The sequence below is a fragment of the Rhinoraja longicauda genome, chromosome 4, assembly GCF_053455715.1.
Source record: "Rhinoraja longicauda isolate Sanriku21f chromosome 4, sRhiLon1.1, whole genome shotgun sequence".
NCBI lineage: Eukaryota > Metazoa > Chordata > Chondrichthyes > Rajiformes > Arhynchobatidae > Rhinoraja > Rhinoraja longicauda.
Genome location: NC_135956.1, coordinates 3,743,450 through 3,763,930, shown reverse-complemented (window position 1 = coordinate 3,763,930; position 20,481 = coordinate 3,743,450). Strand labels below are relative to the sequence as shown.

The following is a 20,481-nucleotide window of genomic DNA, read 5'->3' as shown; positions in this document are numbered from 1 at the left end:
TCCCCACAATCAGTCTGAAGAAGTCTGACCCAAAACGTCACCTAACCATGTTCTCCAGAGATGCTGCCTGACCTGCTCAGTTACTCCGGCACTTGGTGTTATTTTTGAATACCAGCATCTGCAGTTCCTTGCATCTCCTAGGATAACTCCCGGAATGGCGGGACTGTCATATGTTGAAAGGCTGGAATGACTAGGCTTGTGTACACTGGAATTTAGAAGGATGAGAGGGGATCTTAGCGAAACGTATAAGATTATTAAGGGGTTGGACACGTTAGAGGCAGGAAACATGTTCCCAATGTTGGGGGAGTCCAGAACAAGGGGCCACAGTTTAAGAATAAGGGGTAGGCCATTTAGAACTGAGATGAGGAAAAACTTTTTCAGTCAGAGAGTTGTGAATCTGTGGAATTCTCTGCCTCAGAAGGCAGTGGAGGCCAATTCTCTGAATGCATTCAAGAGAGAGCTAGATAGAGCTCTTAAGGATAGCGGAGTCAGGGGGTATGGGGAGAAGGCAGGAACGGGGTACTGATTGTGGATGATCAGCCATGATCACATTGAATGGCGGTGCTGGCTCGAAGGGCCGAATGGCCTCCTCCTGCACCTATTGTCTATTGTCTATTGTCTATTGTCTATTGTCTATTGTCCTATATTAATTTTAAAATCTAATACATTAAAATCAAATTCAGGAAATCCTGAATGAAAAGCTACTCGTGAAACCTGACGATTACAACTCAATGTTATATTATTCTGTTTCAACAATAATTATGCTAGAATTGCATCATATATTTTTTCTTAAACCAGCATCTGCCATGCCTTGTTTCTACTCTAATTATACCTTCATCTGCCTCGCTGGGAAATCTGAGTATTTAATATTTCAGTCATTTTGATACTCCACAAGTAATTATGACACACCCTATCTTTCACGAACCTCTTCCCCATCCTGCTTTCCCATTGTCATCCATGAGATGCTATTTTGTAAAGCATTGACAAAGATGATTAAAAAATTGGAAAGGAAAGTAAATTCACTGAAAATTTGAAAAATGCCAAGTACAGCATTATGGGGATTTTTTTTGTCTTATGGAAAATAAAAGCCAGTGCTCCACTAGGATTGGTGTTGGGATCAGTTTTTCAAACTTATGTCAGTAACTTATATTTGGCAATGGGTAAACTAATATGAACATTTCAGTTTAGTTTATTGTTTATTGTCACGTGTACCGAGGTACAGTGAAAAGCCTTTGTTGCGGGCTAACCAGGCAGCAGAAAGACAATACATGATTACAATCGAGCTTTTTACAGTGTACATGATAAGGGAATTACGTTTAATTCAATGTTAAGCCAGCAAAATCCGATCAAGGACAGTCCGAGGGTCACCAATGAGGTAGATAGTAGTTCAGCACTGCTCTCTGGTTGTGGTAGGATGATTCAGTTGCCTGATAACAGCTGGGAAGAAACTGCCCCTGAATCTGGAGGTGTGCGTTTTCACACTTCTATACATTTTGCCCGATGGGAGAGTGGAGAAGAGGGAATGGCCAGGGTGTGACTCATCCTTGATTATGCTGTTGGTCTTGCCGAGGCAACGTGAGGTATAAATGGAGTCAATGGAAGGGAGGTTGGTTTGTGTGATGGTCTGGGCTGCATCCACAATTCGCTGCAATTTCTTCCGATCTTGGATGGAGCTGTTCCCAAACCAAGCTGTGATGCATCCCGATAAAATGCTTTCTCTGCTGCATCTGTAGAAGTTGTTGGGAGTTGAAGAGGACATGCCAAACTTCCTAAGCCTTCTAAGGAGGTTGAGGCGTCGGTGTGCCTTCTTGGTCGTTGCTTCAATATGGGTGGTCCAGGAGAGGTTGTTTGTGATATTGACTCCTAGGAATTTGAAGGTTTCAACCATCTCGACTTCAGCCCCATCAATGCAAACTGGGGTATGTGTACTTCCTGAAGCTGATCACTATCTCCTTTGTCATGCTGACATCGATAGAAAGGTTGTTATTCAATCCAGGACACGAGGTTCTCGATCTGCTTCCACTACATTACATGCATGTTTGGAACAATTTGAAAATTTTTCCAAACATGCATGTAATGTGGTGGAATTAAATATAACTCAAGATGTTGAGCCAAAAGACATTTAGACAGCTACATGATCGGAAGGATTTAGAGGGATATGGGTCAAACATGGATAAATGGAAGTAGCGTAGATAGACGTGGACAGATTGGGCCAAAGGTCCTTTTGCTGCGCTATATGACGCTATGATTCAAACACCTGCCTCTTGAGTCTACTTCTCATATCATATCATATATCATATATATACAGCCGGAAACAGGCCTTTTCGGCCCACCAAGTCCGTGCCGCCCAACGATCCCCGTACATTAACACTATCCTACACCCACTAGGGACAATTTTTACATTTACCCAGCCAATTAACCTACGTACCTGTACGTCTTTGGAGTGTGGGAGGAAACCGAAGATCTCGGAGAAAACCCACGCAGGTCACGGGGAGAACGTACAAACTCCTTACAGTGCAGCACCCGTAGTCAGGATCGAACCTGAGTCTCCGGCGCTGCATTCGCTGTAAGGCAGCAACTCTACCGCTGCGCTACCGTGCCGCCCGGACATACTTCTCAGTTTGAATGCTTGTGATCTGTGCCACGGGCTATTTGGTCGAAAGCTGCTTCTCCATATCTCGGAGGTGCACAGCAAGACATAGTGAGACTTCAGCAGCAAGTAAGTCTTGCACTTGACTCTGAAACATCATGGCAGTCTTCGACAGGAGGCTAAGCTGAAGTAAAGTCCAGCCAAAATCGACGGAGGTTTTGTTTGCAGTTTATCTTTGACACTCTCAAATATTTAAACACCATTGAGATTACTGCAAATAATCTGTTTTAAGATAAATTAAAGACATATCATCATGCTAAGAAATTATTAAAATAAAAGAAGTAAAAAAATCTAAATTATTTCCCTCAATGGTGATATGACACAAGTTGCATGAGATTGCTGGAGATTAGGGGCAGCAAACTACAAGAGTTGCTGCATCACATCATCAGAGACCCGGGTTCAATCCGTACCATCTGTTCAGTTAGTGTCTGAGTACTGTCTGTACTCAGGTACTGTCTGTTGGCACATTCTCCCAGAGACCACGTGGGTTTCCTCCAGGTGCTCTGGTTTCCACCCACGTCCCAAAGATCTTTCTATTTGGTAGGTCAGTTGCCCGCAGCAAATTGCCTATTAATACAATACAATACAATATATCTTTATTGTCATTGTACAGGGGTACAACGAGATTGGGAATGCGCCTCCCATACGATGCAATAAATTAATTAATTTAAACAACAACAACCCAACGAAACAAATTGGAAGAGTTTTAAAACAGAATAAAGTGCAAGTAGATCTGTGCCGGATCACTGTGCGATGTGACCATCCGGCTCAGCAGGACCAGTTGATAGCAGCTATGGCCCTGGGGATGAAGCTGTTCCTGAGTCTGGAGGTGCGGGCGTAGAAGGCCTTGTATCGTCTGCCCGATGGAAGGAGTTCGAACAGACTGTTGCAGGGGTGTGAGGAGTCTTTGTGGATGCTGGTGGCTTTTCTGAGGCATCGTGTGTTGTAGATGCCCTCCAAGGCTGGTAGCTGTGTTCTGATGGTCCTCTGAGTGTAGTTAAGTGGGAGGTGAGAGCTTTATCTTGTTATGACTTTGCAACTAATTGTTTCCTATGGAATCTTTGACCATGGACAACACAATTTGCCCCTTTGAGATCCCTTTAAACAGGACCATGAAGTGGCAAATGAATTTTAGCATAGATAAATCTGTGACATGGAGAGCAGAAACAACTTACAAGGTCAGAAAATTAAAAAAGGAACAAAGACGAGAAAGCAGAGGGACAAAGAATATTCAATGCAGCTTCATGTATTAGTAAAGTAATCGAGTTAATACTGCAGGAAAAAACTGCAGATGCTGGTTTAAGAAAGGTCTCGACCCAAAACGTCAACCATTCCTTCCTTCCAGAGATGCTGCCTGTCCCATTGTGTTACTCCAGCATTTTGTGTCTAACACCAGGTTGATACTGTAATTTAATTATAACAGTGTAGAACTTATGATGAACATGCTGGACCAGGTTCAGACTACATCAAGAGTTCTTTGAGAGTGCCAGTCTATATGCAAGTAATGGAATATAGCACCATTGGTAAAGATAAAAACAAAATGAATAAGTGTGGCAATGGACTTGAAAGACCGATTCTTTTGGGTAAAATCAATCTGTTTCTTCCCACAGGCCATCAGGACTGTCAACTTTTATAACTCCAGAGACTAAATTTTTGTCTACACTATAGTAACTTATTAACTTTATTTATATGCTGTAACTGTAATTCTTTTTTGTGCACAATCCGCAGGCATTGCCACTTTCATTTCACTGCACTTCGTGTATGTGTATGTGACAAATAAACTTGACTTGACTTGACTTGAATGAGGCCCTTTTTAATTTGAAAAGAGGTGATGTTCTATTGGGCATCTTTCAAATCACGGAAGGGTTATTTAGAGCAGATGCAAACTAAATGTGAGATGATTATCACCAAATTCAACTTGTTGTCAGTGAGAATGATTGAGGAATTGAGGAATTAACTTAGATTCTTTCAGAAGGCAAGTAGACAGATGTATGAGAGAAAGGTGTGCTGAATGACTGAGATATGGATGATGGAAAGGCAGGAGTATTGTGTAAAGTGCAAGTGGCACTACTGAGGTTGAGCCAAATTCTCCTTTCCATTCTAATTAGTGTAGCCATGAAAAACGGCATTATGTTTGAGACACAGGGCGTAGCGGTAGAGTTGCTGCCTCACAGCGCTTATGGCGCCAGAGACCCGGGTTCGATCCTGGCTATTGGTGCTTGTCTGTACGGAGTTTGTACGTTCTCCCCGTGACCTGCGTGTGTTTCCTCCAAGAATTTCGGTTTCCTTCCACACTCCAAAGACGTACAAGTTTGTAGATTAATTGACTTGGTGTAAATGTAAAAAATAATTGTCCCTAGTGTAGGTGTAAGAGAGTGCTAATGTGCTGGGGTCGCTGGTCGGTGTGAATTTGGTAGGTTAAAGGGCCTGTTTCCATGCTGTATCCTTAAACTAAACTAAACTAAACATGTATTCAAATCCAAAACAGAATAGTAAAAAGTTTGTGTTTTGTCATTTAGCTGTAAATCTGTCTATGACCTGCATTAATTTGTAATAGATTGTGTAAAATTTATGGTGCCAAAATTGAGATGATTGAAAGCTTCACATTCCTGAGTGTAAATAGCACCAACAATCTACCCTGCACAGACAAAGTTGAAGCTGTGCCCAGAAAGCCCACACCAATGTTCAGTTTAAACCAGCATCTGCAGTTCCTTCCTGCACACCAATGCTTCTGCTTCCTCGTGAGACAGAAGGGATTTATTCTTACCAACTTCTACAGAAGCAGCATAGAAAGCATACTTTTGGGATATGTTGTTATGTTATGTTGTTCGTCCTTCGGGTTGGAAGATGACCATGACTTCACTTTCGAAGGTATTTATTCACAAAATGCTGGAGTAACTCAGCAGGTCAGGCAGCATCTCAGGAGAGAAGGAATGGGTGACGTTTCGGGTCGAGACCCGACCCGAGATGCTGCCTGACCTGCTGAGTTACTCCAGCATTTTGTGAATAAATACCTTTGAAAGTGAAGTCATGGTCATTTTCCAACCCGAAGGACCTGCTGAGTTACTCCAGCATTTTGTGAATAAATACCATCAATTTGTACCAGCATCTGCAGTTATTTTCTTATGACTTCACTTTCAGTTGGAGGATTGGTGACTGTGGGTCCTGAAGTGACTGGTGAGGCCAATCCAGGCCCGGAAGGCACGCCCACACATAGGACACAAATGGATGGGTGCTGCAGTGGAAGTGGAGGTAGCCCGGGCCTTGCGCGCGGTGCGTTTCCTCTGGGCCTCTGCAGTGCGTCTAAACACCAGCTTGTTTTGGCTACAGCTCTCCCCAAAACCACACAAAATTACAGAGAGTTGTGGAGAGAGCCCAGTCCATCACATAAACTAGTCTCCCTCCAACCCTTTCCACAACACATCAGCTCCATCTGCACTTCATGCTTCCTTGGGAAGACTGACTGTGTTCAAGAAGAAGTTACAACCCAGTCATCCCTTCTCTACAGAGGTACAAAAAGTTGAAAAGCCTGAGGCCCTTACACATTTCTCTAATCTGTATTTTCTGTAAACTATAACACTCTAACACTCTAATACTATTTTCTGCTCTCTGAATATTTCTTCTCCTCGCATTATCGGTTGAGCTTGTGTATGGGTTGACTATACTCATCCTTGGTACGATTTGTTTGGATAGCACGCAAATGAAAGTTTTTCAATATATCTCGGTAAACGTGACAAAAATTTACCAAACAGCATGATATAGTGTCAAATATGAAGACTCATGCTAGAATTCTATTAGACCTCTGGGGGCTAGTGGAATCAAGGGACATGGGGAGAAGGCAGGCACAGGTTACTGATTGTGGATGATCAGCCATGATCACAATGAATGGCGGTGCTGGCTCGAAGGGCTGAATGGCCTCCTCCTGCACCTATTTGCTATGTTTCTAATTGTACAAAATATAATTCCAACTTTTGGGATCAGACACTTAGTTAGAGCACAACTTTGTTCTCCCTCTGCACATTGACAGAAGGTTATCAAAGTTTTTTTTTAAAAAGCTATTTTCCGGTACTGCTGTTCTTCGTCTTGATGAGGAATGGGTAAAAAAATATATACAATGGAACTAAAAAGAGAATGCTGCTTCAATATTTCAGAGAGCAAATGCCATAATTGGTGACGTTTGACACCATGAGATAAACAGATGGAATTTTACAATGACATGATACGCACATAATGCTGAGGATTATGTCTTTCTGTATCATTTTATGAAGTCAAGCTGTTAGGATTAGCCTCCTTTTGAATAAATGGGATAAAACTAGACATCTCTCAGACATACCACAGATTTGCCATCATTTCTATGTCTGAACTTCCTGTAGCTGTATAATATTACAGCGTGTCTGCTTTGCATGTCTACCACAAGTTGCAACAATGCAAAAGCAGATAGATGAATGTGCACATTAGAATATTTTAGTTCCAATCAATAAACATTCTGTTGAAATATTTAATATTTTATGGGGAATATAGAATGAAGAATGTGGAAACATAATTACACAGAAATTTTGTATGAAAATGTTAAGCTGTGCATGAAGTATAAGAAAATAACTGCAGATGCTGGTACAAATCGAAGGTATTTATTCACAAAATGCTGGAGTAACTCAGCAGGTCAGGCAGCATCTCAGGAGAGAAGGAATGGGTGACGTTTCGGGTCGAGACCCTTCTTCAGACTTGAGTCTGAGTCTCGACCCGAAATGTCACCCATTCCTTCTCTCCTGAGATGCTGCCTGACCCGCTGAGTTACTCCAGCATTTTGTGAATAAAAAGCTGTGCATGAAGGTCCTTATGAATTTCTGGTTACTGCTATACAAAATGTTATTGATGCACTGATTTTTCTTCAATTTGATGGGAGATCTGAACAACATATTTGCCTTTTTTTTCCAGTGAAGAATGTATGATTTCTTCCATCTTATTTATTTCAGACACATTGTGTAGGTGTAGTCAGTTTGAAATCATTACTATACAAACTTAAATTAACATCAGAAAATCAATTTTAGCCTTACAATTTTAGTCAGATTTCTACCCATCCAGTTCTTGAGTTTAATATGCAAACCCGTAAGACATTAAAATACAATGAAATACTTAAAGTTTAGAAAGAGAATGGAGATATCTATTCATCTTCAGCATGGATGTGATTTACAAATAAACAAAGCAAAAGGAAGTGTTTTAATAAAATGTTTTAATTGTCAATTTCTGCTATCTATTGGAATTGGATTTCAATTATATTAATTTTTGTTTTTAAATTATCATATTAATTCTCATTTTGCTTACTATTGGGGAATATTATTGCCCTGTGAATTAATACAAAACTCTTTCACATACTCAGAGCATAATCAAAGTAGCAAATATGATCATAAATAGAAATAATCATCATTAAAAAAATTACAGGGAGTCTACAACTGAGTCTGAAGTTTCAGTTAGAGTTTGAAAATAACAATTTATGTTATGATTTAAGTGAGTCAAAAACAAACTTCATCATCTTTCCATCTAAATCAATATTATATCTTAGTTTAGATTTGCAAATATATCAGATGGTGTACAGTTTAGCTTAATGGTCAACTAGATTGCTTTGGTGACTTTATTATGATTCAACCACTTTTTTATGCAGTCGTGGAGGGTATCAGAAGTAAAATCTACATACTAAAACTCTCGTTTGTTTGTGTGTTTGTTCCTGAACTACAGCCAAAACAGTACACGATGGCGCGACAATTTTAGGCCCACCTTATTCATCATCATCCCTTTTAAAGTTATTCACATTTTAAAGTTTAAATCTATCTCCTAGGGAGCGAGGGGGGAGGGAGGGAGGGAGGGAGAGAAGGGGGAGGAGGGAGGATAAGGGGGGTTGAGGGGGATGGAGGGGAAGGGGGAAAGTGGAAGGGGGAGGGGAGGGGGAGGGGGAAGGGTGGAGGGAGAGGAGGGGAAGAGGGAGAGGGTGGGGGGGGTGATAGGGAGAGGGGGAAGGGAGGGAGAGAGGCTGGGAGGGGGAGATGGGGGGAGGGGGGGGAAGGGGATGCTGCACCAATGCAGGAGAGGTTTGGGCCCAACGGGTCCACTTGGTCTAGTAGTCTTTAACATTGGTTTTCTCTGCGTTCTGTTCACAATACAAAGCTCTCACTGCAAATATATATATACATATATTGAAAGCTTTGTACCATCAGCAGAATGCAGAGAAAACCAACGTTTGAAGACTATTTTACTTCTGATTCCCTCCATGACAAAAGTAATCTAACAATTGCGATAATGAGCATAGGACAGCACAAACAATATATTTTTCACTTCTGGTACCTCTTCTGGCTTTTCATATCTCCATCATCCAATCTTAAAAAATGACACTTTGAATTGATACCAGTTCAAAAAGGAGCCACTTGACTTCATGATTATATTCTTCCAATTAGTATTGTTCCTACAACTTGATAAAGTGCTGAGCTAAGAAGTGATTTTAGGATAAACGTTGTGAGGTGGCACAGTGGCACAATTGATAGATCTATTGCCTCACAGCACCAGAGACCCAGGTTCAATCCTGACCTTGGGTACTGTCTGTTTGGTGTTTGTACGTTCTCCCTGTGACCAACATGGGCTTTCTTTGGGTGCTCCAGTATCTTCCCATATCTGAGGACATGCGAGTTTGTAGGATAATTGGCCTTTGTAAATTGCCATCAGGGAGTGGATGCAAAAGTGTGATTACAAACAACTAGCGTAAATTAGTGATTGGTGGACAGCGTGGACTTGGTGGGCAGAATGATCCATTTGGATCTGGATTTTTCAATCAGTTCAATAAGCAAATGAATAAGCGTTGCCTTGTGTGAGATTTAGTCAACGATGTGTAATTTCAGAAGCATTTAAAGATGGAAAGGACCTAAACGAACACACGTGAATAACCAAGTCTTTCATTTCCAGCCTCACCAGAACACAGTTACCACACACAGTGTGTGGCTAAGATTATTATCAGTGTCAGAGGTTCAAGGAATTGATGGTTGGGTTGGGTTGGGGGGAGGGTGGGTCTGGGGGAAGCAGTTGCCGAGGATGTCATCTTGCTGTTTTCTGTGGGTGTTAAAGGTTAAGGGAGATTGGAAATGTACAGTAGAATTGGATATGCAGAGAAATGTATATAGAGGAGCAAGACATGGAAATATATTGGAGTCAATAGGGAAAGAAACATAGAGCCTCTAGTTCAATGCATAGAATAACAGTGTAAGTGCTTGAATACCCACTGAATCACTGCGTTATATCCATTCAAATGTACATTGTTTATGGAACTGTAAGAAAGTAACTGCAGATGCTGGTACAAATCGAAAGTATTTATTCACAAAATGCTGGAGTAACTCAGCAGGTCAGGCAGCATCTCAGGAGAGAAGGAATGGACGACGTTTTGGGTCGAGACCCTTCTTCAGACCCTTTTTGTTTATGGAACTGATGGCACTGCAATGCCTGGAACTATATTCTGCAAACTGCATCTTCCCCTTTACTCTACCTATTGTACTTGAGTTTGGCTTGAGTGTATTGTCTGATTTAATTCGACAACATGCAAAACAAAAGCTTTTCACTGTAACTTGGCACACATGACGGTAATAAACCTAGGCTGGACGTACAACTAAAAAACAACCAGATTCTTCATTAACATTGCTAAACTTTCTTTAACCAACTAGACAATTCAGGTAGAAAATCGGCATTGTCACATTTCAAGTCAGTACTATTGTTTACATAATTAAGATGCATTTTGCAAATATAATATATTTTGATTGTATTAATAGTTGGGAGTATCAGGTGCAATGATGGGGACTGGATGTGCAGGTTACATTCATGACTGGCACCAGCCAATGCAAGATGCTGCAGTGTATTTGGGGTCATATGTATGATGTTGGCTTACAATGTGACTCAGTTCTGCATACTGGTCAGTATGCTCTAACAGGTACGATGCGGCACAGCCTTTCAGCGACAGGGACCCGGGTTCCATCCTGACTACTGGTGTTGTCTGATTGTAGTTTGTGCGCTCTCCCCGTGACCACGTGGGCTTTCTCCTTGTGCTCCGGTTTCCTCCCACACCCCAAAGCTTTGTAGGTTAATTGACTTTGGTAAGAATTGTAAAATTGTCCCTGGTGTATAAGACAGTGGTAGTGTAGGGGGTGATGGGCCGAAGGGCCTGTTTCCACATGGTATCTCTAAACTCTGAAGGTGGCAGCAGAAGAAAAACTGAAGAGACGGGGAAAGTGAAATTAAAAATAACCAACTCTTTCCTTTCTATCCCTAGCAGAAGCATAATAACACAAGAAAACAGGAGCAGGTGTCGGCAACTGGACCTCAAACCTACCCTGCCATTTAATATGCCCTTGGCTGATCTACACTGGTCTTATCTCCTCTTTTATCTCAGTTTCCCATAACCCTCACTTCCTCAATCTTTGAAATATTTACCTATCCACCTAAATATATCTAATAATCTGCCCACTACCCTTGTACCCTTACCTATCCACCTAAATATATCTAATAATCTGCCCACTACCCTTGTGAGCAGAGCATTTCACAGATTCAACATCCTCTGAGAAAATACATTTCTATGCACCTCAGTATTAAATGATCGACTGCCTGCTTTGTAGTTGTGTCCCCTTTATAAACTCTCCCACGAGTGGAAACATCACAATATCTGTCCTAACAGCCCCACTGAGAATCGTATATGTTTAAATAAGTTCATTCGTCATTCTTCAAATACTATAAAGCCAAACAGTCCAGCCTCTCCTGATAAGACAACATTCTCATCCCAGGAATTATCCTGGTGAATTTTCTCTGGACGACTTCCAATGCCACTGAAGGTGGAAACAAAAAAGCTGGAGTAACTCAGTGGGACAGGCAGCATCGCTGGAGAGAAGGAACGGGTGATGTTTTGAGTAGAGACCTTTTTTTCAGACTGAAGGATGAGAATGTTGCCTTGTCAGGAGAGGCTAGACAGTTTGGCTTTCAACTCCAAAGAGTATTAGAAGAATGACGAGTGGCTTTATTTAAACATATTCGATTCTCAATGGGCTTCTTAGGGTAGATATGGTGATGCATTTCGTGTCTATCTTCGGTGTAAATCAGCATCTGTAGTTCCTTCCAATACTACCAATCCTTCCAATTACTCTTAAAAGGTAAGCTTTCACAAATGGGATTAATTTAGTTGGTTTCATTGGCAAACTGGCATGTCCACCCAGCTGCAGAAGGCAGAAACATGCTTTTACCACATCAATGCATTTATTAAAAAGGTCGATTGGGTGATTAATTGGTTACAAAGAGCCTCGAGGCTTATTGTAATGTGTTTCATAACTGCAAAATTATCTTTAATTATAATTTCTAAACAATTAATTGTCCTAAATTGAAAACCAGCAGTGTTTAGATGTATATATTTGTCCAAACCTAACGCTACAGAAAATTAATTTAATAAAATGTTGTGTGAGCTCTCGTTTAAAAATCGCAAATACTTTTCAGGGAAATGTTAATTGTACATTCTCAAAGCACTTGGCCACGAAAGTACGCAGTGAAATGCGACTCGAAGACGGCAGGGGAAGAGTTAATGGTGGCAAATACCAACAATACTTTCGGGAAAGAATTTCTAATGAAAAGTTGGTTATCAGCTGTGCACGTTGTTTTGTTGGAAAGCAGCGTCGAGCGGCTCTGGAGATGCTAGTCCAGATTAGCAACAGACTCTGGAGATGTAATGCACTGTCGGTTGATATCTGCCGGCTTATCAAACTCAGCATGCAGCCAATGCTGTCCGCGATAGGCAGGGATAAGGATCCATTGGTATTTTTTCCACGGCTGTGGGGCATATCGTTGGGCTGCGTTGCAGAACTACCCCCGAGACTTGCAAGCCTTCACATGCACCGCTAATTGAAGGCGATTCTTCAGCCCCCCTTTCGCTGCAGCGCATTTGTAAAATGATAACAAGTCGACAGTCCGCGAGGTCGACGAACAACTGGGATATCTGGAGCTGGAATTGTAAGATGCCCGAGTCCACACGCCTCCTGCTGAAGGGAGATGCAATCTGCCCGGGGTCAGAGAGCTGTCCGTCTCCGTTATACAATGCGTCAAAAGCCCCATTGGCTCGGTGGCAGCGAAGCTCCAGGCCAGTTTGCCATTCATGTATTTATCAGTCCCTTCCTCTTCCCACGTACATCCACCAAGTGACCCACTCGCTGCTCTGAGCGCAAACTCCAGCGAAGCTCTTGAGAGAAATCGCAGCTTGCAGCCAAAATTACACTTCTGTTTTCAGAAAGCACGGCGCTGGTGTTGATTGAAGAAGGCTGTTTATTAGTGAACATTGCTAATGACTGCGGTAACTTCCAGTGCTGGCTGCCAGGTGACTTGAACCCAGTCACGTTCTTGGTCCTCCAAGATATTCCAAATGCAATTTAAACTGGAGGCGGTGTCGGCTTCCCAGGTGCCGAGTGGATCGGCGGAACTTGGCTCTCGCTGGCTGGAGATGGTCCGTTTCCCAGTCTCTCTCACTTGGACCAGTCTTGTAGCTGACTTGCAGCCGGGGCAGGGCAGGTCTTGCACACAGAGCTCCCCACATTGTCAAACAGTCAGTCAGACCCCGTGCCCAGTGAATGCTTCACATTCCTTCCCTCTCTGTGTGTCTTTCCCCAGACTGGCAAAACCATTGAAATCTCTCTCTGAAGGAAATTAATTGGAAGGTTGATGCAAAAAACTTTGTTGGTCGTCGCCTGGCATTCTTGTTTTTGTTTTCCTTAACATTGTAATCCGTTTTCAGTGGGCTGTTTCGGGATGTTGAAAGAGCCGGTGGCTTCACTGGAGTGGCCAAGATGTGAGTGTGTGTGTCGTGGCTGTGTCATGTGTGTGTCATGGCTGTGTCATGTGTGTGTCAGAGCCAGCACATCTGTAATACACCTGGCACAGCTCAACGGGCATCATCATCAGTAAGGCGATAACGCCGCCACTCTACATGTGGAGTGCGTGCATCCCCCAACTCAAGCGGCACGGATGTCTGAAACAAGCACTCGTCACCAAATCAGATTTGACCTGAAATCCCAATGGATATTATCTCGAAGGCGGCAGAAACAGTGTCAGGCAAAGCCCGCCGCTGCCTTCACTGGCTTCAGTCAGTGTGAGTACACTCGGCTCCAGTGCTGCCTGTCCAAGACGGTGTTCATTCACACATTGTTTTACGTTTAAACCCGTCTGTCCTCCCCCCGCTTCATGGTCTTTACTTGAGGTCGGATAGGTCTGTGTCTCCTCATCATCAGGCAGCTTGGTCTCGTATTTGCATGATTGTTATGAGAGTGTGTGTTTATGGGGTTGGGCGTGTGTGTGTCTGTGCGTGTGTATGTGTGCGTGTGTGTGCGTGTGTGTGGGGTTGGGTGTGTGTACGTGTTTATGCGTGTGTGTGTGAGGTGTGCGTACGAGTGTGTGTGCGTGTGTGTGTGGGAGGGTTGTGTGTGCGTGCGTACGTGTGTGTGGTGTGTGCGTGTTTATGGGGTTGGGCGTGTGTGTGGTTGGGTGTGTGTGTATGTGCGTGTGTGTGCGTGTGTGTGTGTGGTTGGGTGTGTGTGTGTGCGTGTGTGTGTGGAGGGGTGGGGTTGGGTGTGTGGGGGTTGGGTGTGTGTGTGTGGGTGTGCGTGTGTGTGTGTGTGTGTGGGGTTGGGTGTGCGTGCATGTGTGGAGGGGTGGGGTTGGGTGTGTGTGTGGGGGGTGTGAGGTGTGCGTGGGGTTGGGTGTGTGCGTGTGTGGGAGGGGTTGGGTGTGCGTGCGAGTGTGTGTGGGGTTGGGTGTGTACGTATGTGTGTGTGTGTGTGGGGTTGGGTGTGTACGTATGTGTGTGTGTGGGGGGTTGAGTGTGTGTGCGTGCGAGTGTGTGTGCGTGTGTGTTGGCTTGGGTGAGTGTGTGGGGGGTTGGGTGTGGGTGTGTGAGGTGTGCGTGTGTGTGTGCGTGCCAGTGTGTGTTGGCTTGGGTGTGTGTGGGGGGGGTGGGTGTGCGTGTGTGTGTGGGTGTGCGTGTGTGTGTGTGCGTGTGTGTGTGTGTGGTAGGGTTGGGTGTGCGTGTGTGTGTGGAGGGGTGGGGTTGGGTGTGTGTGTGTGGAGGGGTGGGGTTGGGTGCGTGTGCGTTCACAACCACATTGGGGTGCGAATCGTCTAGCGCCGAATTTAGTTTTGTCAGCGTGGGTTGTGTTTATCAGTGTGTGCTCAGTCTGTGCGATAAACAGTCAGGGTCTGTGTGCACTTGCACTGGGAATTTGAGTAAGTGGGGATATGTGAGACGGCTGGGAACTAAGAACAATTGCTGAAATAGTTAATTGCATTGGTTGTAAAACAGCAATGTGATTACTCTGTGCACAGTGAGATGGCAAGATTATAAGCGCTTCAACACATTGATGAGAACAGCGATCTCAAAGGCATCGATCTAAACTAATCCGTCACCAGCGTTATGTCTGTATAGATAATTACTGTGTCCCCTTTAATTCTAACCTTTCCTATTCGAAGCTATCTTCGGGGGAACTTTATGGTACAGCAAAAGCTGAACCTTGCTGACATTGTGTGGCTGTAAGTGTTGGGTGGGGGTGGCTGGGTTGGGTCTGAGGATGCTGGTTCTGAAGACCGGGAAATGAGGTGGAATGGCTTCCATTCTCACAGAATTATAAGGACTAGCACAAGGGACTGGCCGAGTGACATTTGCACCTCCAAGCCAACGTCTGTGTACACAACCATCCTATAACGTGGCGCTCCTTGGGCAAAGTCAAACTTGAGGAGTGTGGATGAAACGTAGAGTAGGAGAACGTAAGTGGGAGAACAAGAAGCGTGTTTAAAACCACCGAGAAAAAAAATAAACTCAAAGTCAACCAGGCACAGACCCGTGGGTCCTATTTAGTGTGCTGGAGTTCGGATTGTACCCAAGGCGGTACCCAATCCCCCTTGACCAACGCCACAAACGCGACCGGTTCTGCACACACATGTAACTTGCCACTTGAGAAAGCATTGTCGCAAGTATTGCTCCTTCACCACGACTAAGTGACATGAAAACCCGCGGATGGCGATATTAACACAGAGCACCCATTAGGATGTGTTTGTTGTATTGACATAAACAAAAAACCCTAATAAAGAAGCTGTTTGCTAAATGGCAGTGATTACGTAAAACAACACTGCTCGCCAAAGCCAGCATCACCAACTCGCTCCCTCCTTGCACTTTAATTCCCCATTGTAAACTCTGGATTTGAATGTTCAATATGCGATGGTGCGTAGCCATAATGTGATGGACTCTCCCCCCATCCACCCCCTAATCAGACACCGCTTCCCCCAATCCCAAAGTATGCGTGGAACCCGGGTTGACAGCGTTGAAAGGCAAATACGCTGCTTTTATTCACAGCGATAGCCAGCTGCAAGCATTACAATAACCCGCTTTATACAGAGACAACTTGAATCCAGTTCAAGACGATGCCCCGTGTGCCAGCAGAGCGAGGAAGCGCAATCCCAACCACGGGCGATTGAAACACAAGCCTTGAGCGGAACCTGGTTATCACAAACCTGAAAAAGGGGGGTGTCGCGAATCGCGAAATACTCGCAGAATTAAAAACAAAAATGAAAACATAACATCCCCATTCCAGCAGCTTAACACGCAGAGGAAATCCAGCGAGGTTTTTTTGTCATTTCTCTCCCTGTTGCTTCGACTTTTGTAATTTCAGACTGAAGCGGATTGAAAAATAAATATACATTCTGCAAAGATTCATATTAAGAAACCGAAGTTTGTTTTTAATTGCAGTTCCTGCCGCTGTCGTAATTACACATAGATCCAAATTTAGATAAAGGGAACACTATGGTGTGATGCTAAACAGATCTGCATTTCAATTTCTGGAACCTGCACATGGGATATTGGGCAATAAAGTCCCCGGTCCCCAGTCTCTGCTTAAGGACTAGACTTTGCAAGCCTGGCTCGGGCGATTTCTCATCGTGTTCCATTACTACATGACATCTTACGTTTGTATCAATACCGCTCGGACTGTCTGAAAGAAGATCTAAACACGTCTCATTAAAAAGGCTCAAGGAATCTGTATGAATCCTGAATTCGCTGCGTAACTGAGCCTCTCTCTCTCTCTCTCTCTCTCTCTCTCTCTCTCTCTCTCTCTCTCTCTCTCTGTGTACAAAATATATTTCAATATTCCCCACACCATTACGTTTCCCAGTTGGTGCATCTTCAAACGTGAAAGTGGAGCCTTGTGCAAAATTTGACCGAAATACAAAACCCCCCAATCTCTCCGATCAGTTCCAAAATTGAATGTTACACGCTTCAGTAATTAAATGGTGTAAATGAATCATCACCACAGTAAACCGTCATTAAGCTTTTTAACCCAGGATATCCCCCAATTCCCCTCCCTCCCCTAAAATCTGTGTTAGCTGGGTTCTGATAAGAGACTGCACGAAATTCAAATAGTTAAGGGATATACGAGGCAACTCACGTATACGACTGAGCATTCTGCAAGAATATTTATTGAGCCCAAGCCCGATTACTGCATTGAACGCCAGCCCAGGCAAAAATGCATTCCACCAATTTCTTAGCATCTCGAAAAAAATCCTAGACATCTCCCCCCTCTTATTCAGCGCAGGTGGTTCTGAGGGATAACGGTATTTTGGGGATATAGGATGGGGAGGGAAGGAATGGGGGGGGGGGGGTAGAGAAGTGAAAGAGAAACCCTACCTTCCACACATGTGATCGTCAATAAAAAGACAAGATATGAAAATATAACTCCACTTTGCGTTCCCATTGCCTTCCCGAGGAAAGAGAGCCGGCGTCTGCAGCATTTAGTGCATCCAGTCCGAAAAATGGTTGTCAGCGAATCTTGAGTCGAAATCTCCTGAATTTTGCAGTTCGATTTCATATCGATTGCAATGTTGCGTGTGTGTGTGTGGTGCGTGTGTGTGTGTGGTGTGTGTGTGGTGTGTGTGTGTTGTAGTGGTGTTGGTGGTGATGGTGATTGTGGTGGTATGTTTGTCGCCGATCAGTTTTGCTTGTTGGTCCGCGGAGCTCCAACACTACTGCGAGTGAATGTGTTTCTGGGATACCACAGCAACCTTGAACGAGGACTCAACCATCTCAACCCACGGGGGCACATAGTCCAGGCTCCTTCCTACCCATTTGCTTGGCTGTCTAAATCATAAAGTGCACGAGAGAGAGAGAGAGAGAGAGAGAGAGAGAGAGAGAAAAAGATTGAGAGAAAAATAAATCCCATTGGTGACGAGCCAACTCTTAAAGAGAATCCAAAAGGGCTGGACCAGGGGGAAATAATGGGGTGTAATTAAACGTTTAATTTCGAAGCGGCAACATCAAAAGCAGAGAGATGTTTAAAATTCATACATTGTGCGGGTCGATTTTGCTCTCACATCGTGCCAGCAGCCCCAAAAGAACACACAGATGCAGTTTAACCATTGCAGGGATGGAGATGCTACAGATTAAAAGGGGTGGGGGGTTGGGGGGGAGGGGAGTGAACTTTAATTCTGCTTCTGACCATGAGGGAGGATTCTGCGTCCATCGCACAGTTTATGGGTGAATTATTAACACCTTCGGTTAATCGCACTGTCTGTCAATATGGAGAGGATTTATTAGTCCGCCTGCCAAGCGCCAACAAAAACACTCTTTCATCAAGTTTCTTTGGCACGCCAAGCAGCGACACACATCTGAGAGGAGTCTTGCAGTGATTATGTTTATTGTTTTCAGTTGGTGCCTTAAATCGTTTTCGTGCAGTTGGCAAAAAAAAAAGCATAATGCCCATCCAACGTAGATCTTACCGCTCTGAAATTTAGAAAAAAACCCCCATCTCTGATGAGCTGCGACTCAATTGAGGGAATGGGTTAAAGGAGTTCAGCGGAAGAACACTTGTGCCATCTACAGGCTGTGAAGAGATGACCTGATAGCAAGCCTCATGTTGAGGAATCGCCCGCACCCGATGCACGATTCCCTGTTCCAATATCCTTAAAGCACGCACACGCACACACACACACACACGAGGCAGGGGCGTCCGGGAACCAAGGGATAGCTTTTCACATCCAATGTTTTGTCCCATCTTGCGCTCTCTCATGCTTTCTCTTTGTGAAGACGGCATGTGGCATGGGGGGGGGGAGACAGGGAGACAAGGTACTGGAGTAACTCATGGTGTAGGAAAATAACTGCAGATGCTGGTACAAATCGAAGGTAGACACATAGAAACATAGAAAATAGGTGCAGGAATAGGCCATTCGGCCCTTCGAGCCTGCACCGCCATTCAATATGATCATGGCTGATCATCCAACTCAGTATCCTGTACCTGCCTTCTCTCCATACCCCCTGATCCCTTTAGCCACAAGGGCCACATCTAACTCCCTCTTAAATATAGCCAATGAACTGGCCTCAACTACCCTCTGTGGCAGAGAATTCCACAGATTCACCACTCTCTGTGTGAAAAAAAACTTTCTCATCTCGGTCCTAAAAGACTTCCCCCTTATCCTTAAACTGTGACCCCTTGTTGTGGACACAAAATGCTGGAGTAACTCAGCGGGTCAGGCAGCATCTCTGGAGAGAAGGAATGGGTGACGTTTCGGGTCGAGACCCTTCTTCAGACTGAACTGAAGTCTGAAGAAGGGTCTCGACCCGAAACGTCACCCATTCCTTCTCTCCAGAGATACTGCCTGACCCGCTGAGTTACTCAACGGGTCAGGCACCATTTCTGGGAGAATATGGGTAGGTAACATTTCGAGTCGGGACATTTCTTCTGAATCTGAGGAAGGGTCCCAAAATTCACGACCCGAAATGTCACCTATAAATGTTCTCCATGAATGCTGAGTTACTCCAGCACTTTGTGTCTTTTTTGTTGTTGTTGTTGTAAACCAGCATCTGCCGTTCCTTGTTTCTAATATTAAACGGGAGTAGGTTTACCCAACGTTATTCTGTATAAACGGAAGTGTGTGACAATCAGTCAGCAGCGGAACATGGTTTAATCTGGGACCGATGGACCATTTGACCCATCCGGTGTGTGTTGGCTCTTTAAATGCCCCCCCCCCCCTCCCCACTGTTCATTCTAACTCCTGCCTGCCATCTAGCTTTACAAGTATCTGTCCAGCCCTTTGCTTAATGTGTAGCCATTATTTGAACAAAAAGATCTCTGCATTACCTCCGATTATCTTACTTTCAACAAGGCGCTCCTGTCCATGCGTATTAACCCACAGCTTCACTGGGAGATGTGCACATGATTTGGGAATTTGAAACACCTCCCGGTCATTTACTAAAGAGCAATAATCTCTATTACATTGGACCCCCCCCCCCCCCCCCCCCTCCACTCTTGCTTGACAATGATTGCAGAGACACGTTGAGATCCCGGAATCTCCATCGCTTCGGAGAACTTTGGTCCACTTGTGATTTAGGGAATCGATTCTGCGAAACGATCGGGGTTTTTTCTCCCTTTAACTTGATCCCATTAACTTGTTAGCGTGCTGCACCAGTGAAAGGTTTACATGGAACTAACTGATAATGTTGATATCCGCACAAATCAGTGGTGTAATCAAGGGTGGCGAGGTGATACACGGCTGTTGTGACGCGCATACACGCCAGCTACAACGCTCAGAGCTACGCTTGCGTTTCGTTTTTCAACTCTCGCCTTCCTTTACAAGATGTCCAATTTCTCTGCCCCTCCCCTGTCTGTGACACACACACACACACACACACACACACACCTCGCCACACACACACCTCGCTCTCCATCACAAATCCATGCGTCTGTCTTTCAGGCCAACTGTTTTGATTTAGGGCGGGTTTTTCCCCGACCATCGTATGA

The 20,481-nt window shown here is 44.2% G+C and overlaps 1 protein-coding gene across 2 annotated transcripts in view; it reads right to left on the bottom strand.

Moving 5' to 3' along the window:
• Nucleotides 1-17,704, bottom strand: part of csmd3b (CUB and Sushi multiple domains 3b) — a 1,698,079-nt gene extending 1,680,375 nt beyond the window's left edge. For both annotated transcript variants that reach the window (XM_078397138.1, XM_078397139.1), the window contains exon 1: nt 17,376-17,704. In XM_078397138.1, coding sequence (XP_078253264.1) covers nt 17,376-17,556 — 181 coding nt within the window. In that variant the 5' untranslated portion in view covers nt 17,557-17,704. The remainder of the gene's footprint in view (nt 1-17,375) is intronic.
• Between the last annotated feature and the right edge of the window lie 2,777 nt (nt 17,705-20,481).